The 6028-nt window shown below is 70.1% G+C and overlaps 1 protein-coding gene across 2 annotated transcripts in view; it reads right to left on the minus strand.

Moving 5' to 3' along the window:
* IRS2 (insulin receptor substrate 2) overlaps nucleotides 1-5738 on the minus strand; it is a 28148-nt gene extending 22410 nt beyond the window's left edge. For both annotated transcript variants that reach the window (XM_060129203.1, XM_060129201.1), the window contains exon 1: nucleotides 1481-5738. In XM_060129203.1, the coding sequence (XP_059985186.1) occupies nucleotides 1481-5516 (4036 nt within the window). In that variant the 5' untranslated portion in view covers nucleotides 5517-5738. The remainder of the gene's footprint in view (nucleotides 1-1480) is intronic.
* Between the last annotated feature and the right edge of the window lie 290 nt (nucleotides 5739-6028).

A 6028-nucleotide genomic window follows, 5' to 3' on the forward strand; every position in this document is an offset into this window, starting at 1 on the left:
TTCCTCTGTTATATTGGATTTCCAGGGTATCCACTCTACAGCTATAACTTTAAATCCCGTGGATACTAGAAAACACATGCTGGATTCAGATGGCATTAGAGGGCTCTGTTCACTTTTAGAAAAAAAGGTGTACGGATCCCCAAGCTACCTCAATCGTCAGCCTGTAACCCTTGCAGACTGTTGACCTCGGGCCAGCATCTAAGACGTGTTCACTGCTCTGTGTTCTGCGGTTCCCATAAAGCCTCTATCTTCCTGACAACGCTGCACAGAAGCGGCTACAAAATTAAAGAAGAAACTCTCTTGAGCCCCCCCGCCCCCCCACCTCTCCTCCACCACATCATTCAAAGTTTGAGACAGTCAGAACCTCTGAGACAGTCAGGACGCACCTGCAGGTGCAAGGCAAGCACACCTCTCTCCTTTTGGATCTGTGATGAGACTGCAAAGAACAATACTGGACACCATCCCATCCAATGGTTCCTGAGAAGACCAGCATGGTCGTCTTTCACTGTCTCCTCTGAAGCCCAGATTCACATCACCTGGGCGGCCGAAAAATGCTGGGGGCCTGGGCCCCGCCTCCTGGCCGCTTCACATGACTGCGCCTGGGCTGCCCCCATAGGCCATTTCTCAAGCCTACTCAGGCGGTCTAACTGGGTCAGGTGCTCCCAGCCATGGTCCCCAAACTGGCAGCACCAGTACAACCTGGGGGCTTCTTAGGAAAAGCACACTGGGAGCCGCATCCCAGACCCACTGCACTGGAATCTCGGGGATCCACCTAGCCCGGCCGTCCGGGGCTCAGCAAACTCTCCAGGTGACTCCCAGGTGGGCTCGAGTTGGAGAACCACTGCTTTTGAGCTGTGTTTAAGCAGCGTCACCATTTCAGCTTGTTCGGAGCAAAGGAACGTCTCTGGTGGGAAAGCCCCCACAGGCTGCGTGGAAACTTGAAACGGCTCGCTGTTCCCCACAGCAGTCACCAAAATGGATGTGCGTCTCCTAAACAACGTTTGGGCCCGTGTTTTATAAACTCTGAGGCTCGGTGAGAGTCAGCCGGGCCCGGCTCCAGGAAAACAAAGAGAACGGTGAAGGCTGCGGCCTGGGAGCTACTGGAACTTCAAGTCCCCTCCCGGCACAAGTTTCCCGCCTCTCAGATGGAGAAGACCCCCTCTGCCGCCTGCCTCCCCCCGGGGGGCTGACCTGGGGGCACCCGCCAGGTGTGTTCATGGGAAGACGGGGAGTCTGGGCCCAAGAAAACAAATCAAAAGTCTCCCGAGTCCAAAGATTCCCACTCAACTCAAAGACGACCTGAGTGCTCCTGGCAAGGTCCCTGAGGTTCGAGAGCTGACATCGGCCCCACAGTGAAACAGAACAGGAAACCTGCGCCCGCACTCTGGCATTTAGGTCGAGGTACCAAAGAAGGGAAGAGGCTTTAGCCACGGACGCCCTCGCCTGCCCACCCTTCTTCCACCAGCCGCAGGGGTCTCACCTTTCACGACCGTGGCCTCTTTCAGGTGATGCGTCAAGAAGTCGAGGCTGGCGTAGGTGCTGGCGGAGGGCAGGGCGCCAGGGCCGGGCCCCACACACACCCCGCCGGTGCTGCCGGCCCCTACCGCGCCGATGAGGCCCCCGAGGCTCCGGGTCCGGCCCCAGGCGCTCTTGTCTCCCGTCTGAGGATGCTGCTGAGGCTGCTGCGGGGACGGCGACAGCCCCGGCTCGTCCCTCACGTCGATGGCGATGTAGTTGAGGCCGTTCTGGAAGCCAGCAGAAGTCTCCCGGCGCATCGGCGAGCCACTGCCCCCGGGGCAGCCGACCAAGCCCCCGGGCTGGCTCGGCGTCCAGGGCCGCGCCTGCGGGTGTTGCGGCGGCGGCAACTGGCGGGGGGACGTGGGGGGCTCGTCACCGCCACCCAGGACGCTGCCGCCGCCCCCTTCGCCGCTTTTCCTGAGAGACACGTTCTCCACCGAGGCCGAGTTGTGGCGCTTGGGGTTGTGGGCGAAGGACGGGGACACGGGGGTCACAGTGGTGGTCGAGGAGAAGGTCTCCGAGCTGTGGCGGCGGCGGCCCCCTTGCGGGTCCGCACGGATGACCTTGGCCCCGCGGTGCGGGTCTGGGGGCTGGCTGGCTTGCAGGAAGGCCTCGACCCCCGACAACTGGTCCATGAGGCTTAGCCTCTTCAGGCCGGACACGGGGCTGCTCACGCGGGCCCCGTCGGGCTTCGGGGGCGCGGCGATCGGTTGCGGCGGCGTGGCAGCCACGCCGAAGGCCATCTCGGTGTAGTCGCCGCTGTCGCCCGCCCCCGAGGATGGAGAGGAGGCCGCGCCAGGGCCCTGGGAGGGTGGTGCCGGAGGCAGGCGGTACAGCTCTCCGGGCGGGGGCGGCGGGGGCGCCGGCTGCAGGGCCGAGGAGGGGGCGGCGGGGCGCGGGGGCAGCGGCGGGTACGCGGAGGCCTCGGGGGACAGGAGGGCGTCCAGAGAGCCCACGGGGTCCCCGGCCTGGCCGCCAGGCTGGGGTGACTTGGGCGAGCTGAAGTCGAGGTTCATGTAGTCGGAGAGCGGGGAGCGCTGCCGGCTGTCGCCGCTCGTGCCCGGGGTGCCCGAGCCCAGCGATGAGGCCGGGCTGCCGGCGGACAGCAGCGACGACGACGAGGCGGCCGAGGCCAGCAGCGGGGGCGCGGGCGGCGACAGGCGCGCGCCCGCCTCGCCGAAGTCGATGTTGATGTACTCGCCCGGGCTCTTGGGCTCGGGCGGCAGGGGGTACTCGTGCATGCGGGGCAGAGTCTGCAGCCCCTCCAGGGACAGGCGCGTGGGCCGCGTGGCCCGGCAGCGCTGGCCCAGGAAGCCCTCCAGGCGGCCGCTGCCACCGGGCCTCCCGGGCGAAGGCATCGCCTGGTGGGGTGGCTGCGGGTGGCCACCGCCGCCCCCTGCCCCGGCCGCGAAGGCGCCGGCTGGCTGCGTGGGCCCCGGGCCGGCCGTCGACTCCAGCCGCTCCTCCTCCAGGATGCGCCCCACGGGGGAGCTCATGAGCACGTACTGGTCGTTGTCCCCGTTGCAGGTGTAGGCGGCCTTGTAGGAGCGCGGCAGGGAGCTGTAGCAGTAGCCGGGGACGCCCCGGAGCATCTCCCCGCCGCCGCCGGCGTGCAGGGCGGCCGAGAAGAAGTCGGGCGGGGTGCCCGAGGCTCCCGCGTCGCCGGGGGACATGTTGAGGTAGTCCCCGTTTGGGAGCAGCCTGCCGTCGGCGGCGCTCTCCACGGACAGCTTGGAGCCTCCGCACCACATGCGCATGTACCCGCTGTCCTCCGGGGAGCTCTCGGCCGGGGAGCTGGTCTTGTAGCCGCCCCCGCTCCCCGGGAAGGCCCTGCTGGCGGCAGACGCGGGCGTGGGCCCCGCGGCTCCCGTGGGGGGCAAGGCCGCGACGGCGGCGCGCGGCTGCAGGATCTGCTTCGGGGCGGACACGCTGGTGGGGCTCATGGGCATGTAGTCGTCGCTCTTGCAGCTCCCGCCGCCGCCCGCGAGGGCCACGCCGGGGGTCATGGGCATGTAGCCGTCGTCCGTGCCCAGGTTACTGCTGGAGCTCCTGTGCGACCCGATCTCGATGTCGCCGTAGTCCTCGGGGTAGGGGTGGTAGGCCACTTTGGGGGAGGACGCGGGGCACGACGGGCAGAGGCGGCCTGAGCTGCCGGAGAAGGTGGCCCGCATCAGGGTGTATTCATCCAGGGACGCGGAGGAGGGCTGGGGCACTGGCCGCTGCCGGGCAGGCGTGGTCAGGGAGTAGGTCCTCTTTCTCAGCCCCCTGTCCAAGTCCTGGGCCCCGTCCCCGGAGACTCTGCGGTAGGGTCGGCCGCAGTGGCTCAGGGGCCGGTCCATGGTCATGTACCCGTACAGCTCGCCCCCGCTGCCGTCCCTGGCCGGGGGCGTCTCGGCGATGGACTCGGGCGTGTTGCTCCTGAGACTGCAGAAGGCTCTCAGGTCCCCAGGGCTCGAGCCGTACTCGTCCAGGGACATGAAGCCAGGGTCGCTGGGGGAGCCCGAGGCCGAGGCACTGCCGCTGGAAGGTCGCTGGGGGTGCAGGGGGTGCTGCATGTGCGGGTGCGGGCCCGGGGGCGGCGGGTAGGAGCCCGAGCCGTGCCCGCTGCTGGACGACAGGCTGCCGGGGCTGGTGGCGGCCGCCGGGGGCGAGTGCGCCACGGGCATGGACATGGAGCGGCTGTGCTGCAGGGCGCCCCCTGCCGGCGCCAGCGTCACCTTGCTCGCGCGGCCGCCGCAGCCGCCGCTCAGGGTGTGCGAGCGGCTCAGGGGCGCGCGCACCGGCCCCGGGCTCAGGGGGCTCCCCGCCACCGACACCGGCCTGCCGCCCGCCGCCCCGGCCCCCGCCGCCACGCCGCCGTCGCCCTCGCTGGCCGTGCGCACCCGGCACGAGCTGCACTTGGCGGCCGGCGGTGTGGCGGCCAAGCTGTCGGTGCGCGAGCGGCGCACCAGGCCCGTCTGGCTGGGGGGCAGGTTGACCAGGTGGTGGTGGCGACGCGCGCCGGGGACGCTGATGGGGTGCGTGGCCGACGAGCCGGACGACTGGCTCTTGCTGCGCGGCCGGAACTCGAAGAGCTCCTTGAGCGCCTTCATGGCCTCCAGGATGGTCTCGTGGATGTTCTGCGCCACCACCGAGTCGTCTGCCTGCATCCACAGCTCACCGGGGCCCGTCACGGCCGAGCGGCCCACCTCGATGAAGAAGAAGCTGTCCGAGTGACCGCAGCGGCGGATGTTCATCAGTTGCAGCGTCACCGACGGCTGCTCGCAGTTGAGCTTCACGAAGCCGATGGTGCGCGCCGACAGGCACAGGCGGTACACGCCTGTCAGGTTCTTGCTCTGGCCCAGGCCTTTGGGCTTCAGGTTCACCTGCCACACCTCACGGTAGGCGGCCGTGGCGGGCGCCACCAGCCCGTAGCTGTCATCGGCCGCGGCGGCGACGGCGGCGCCGGCCGAGCCGCCCAGGGCGCCGGGCAGGGAGGCGCTGCAGGACGCGGAGGGGGCGGCGGCGGCGGCGGCGGCGGCGGGGGGCGCGTCGCCGGCGCTCGCTCGGCCCTCGCTGACCAGGTCGGTGAGCGCGCGGTACCAGCCCTCCTGCTCCTGCTCGTTCTCGGCCGCCACTGCGAAGTACTCGTCCTTGGTGTAGAGGGCGATCAGGTACTTGTGCTTGGCGTCGGCGCGCTTGTTGATGTTCAGGCAGCAGTCGAGCGCGATGACCCGCTTCGGGGCGCCCGCTTTGCTCCGCCACTTCTTCTCGCTCTCGTAGTACTCGAGCCGCGGCGGCTGCGGCGCCGGCCCCCCGCCCGCTGTCGCCGCCGCCTCGTCGCCGCCCGCTCCGGGTCCGCGCAGCACGAAGAAGCGCTTGTGGCCGTGCTTCTGCTTGCGCAGGTAGCCGCACTTGCGCACGCCGCTGTTGTTGTTGTTGTTGTTGTGGTTGAGGTTGAGGTTGGGGCCGTCGCCACCCGCCGGCCCGGGGCGCCCGTTCATCGGCGGGCTCGCCATCACCGGCGCTTCAGGCCGCGCCGGCCGGCCCGGCGTGGAGGGGCCGGGGGGAGCGGAGGGGGCGCGGGCGGCTCCCTCCCCCCCTGCTCGCCCGCCGGAGCCCGCGTCCCTCGGGCCCAGGAGGTGGGGAAGGTTCGGGGAGGCCCGCCGGGTGGAGGGCGGGGGGCCGGCACCGCGCGGTGGCGCAGCGCCCTCCGCGCTCCGGGGCCCCAGAGGATGCCCGGCGCGGGCGGCGGCGGCGGCAGCGGCCGCTGCCTCCCGGGCTCTCGGGCGGCGCCTGGGGCTCGCGGGCTGGGCCGAGAGTCGGGGGTCCCCGAGCCTCGGGGCCGAGCCTAAGGCGCGCCCGGCCGCACGGGTCCTGCCGCCGCGCCGCGCTCCGGGGTGCCGGGGTGTGCCCCGGTACTCGGGGTCCGCGCCGCCGCCGCCGGGACTGCTGCTGCTGGTGCTGCCAACGGCGACCCGGGCTCGTCGCGGTCCCCGCCGCACAGTGAGTAACACATCGCGCACCGAGT

This window comes from Lagenorhynchus albirostris, chromosome 18 (assembly GCF_949774975.1).
Source record: "Lagenorhynchus albirostris chromosome 18, mLagAlb1.1, whole genome shotgun sequence".
Classification (NCBI taxonomy): Eukaryota; Metazoa; Chordata; class Mammalia; order Artiodactyla; family Delphinidae; genus Lagenorhynchus; species Lagenorhynchus albirostris.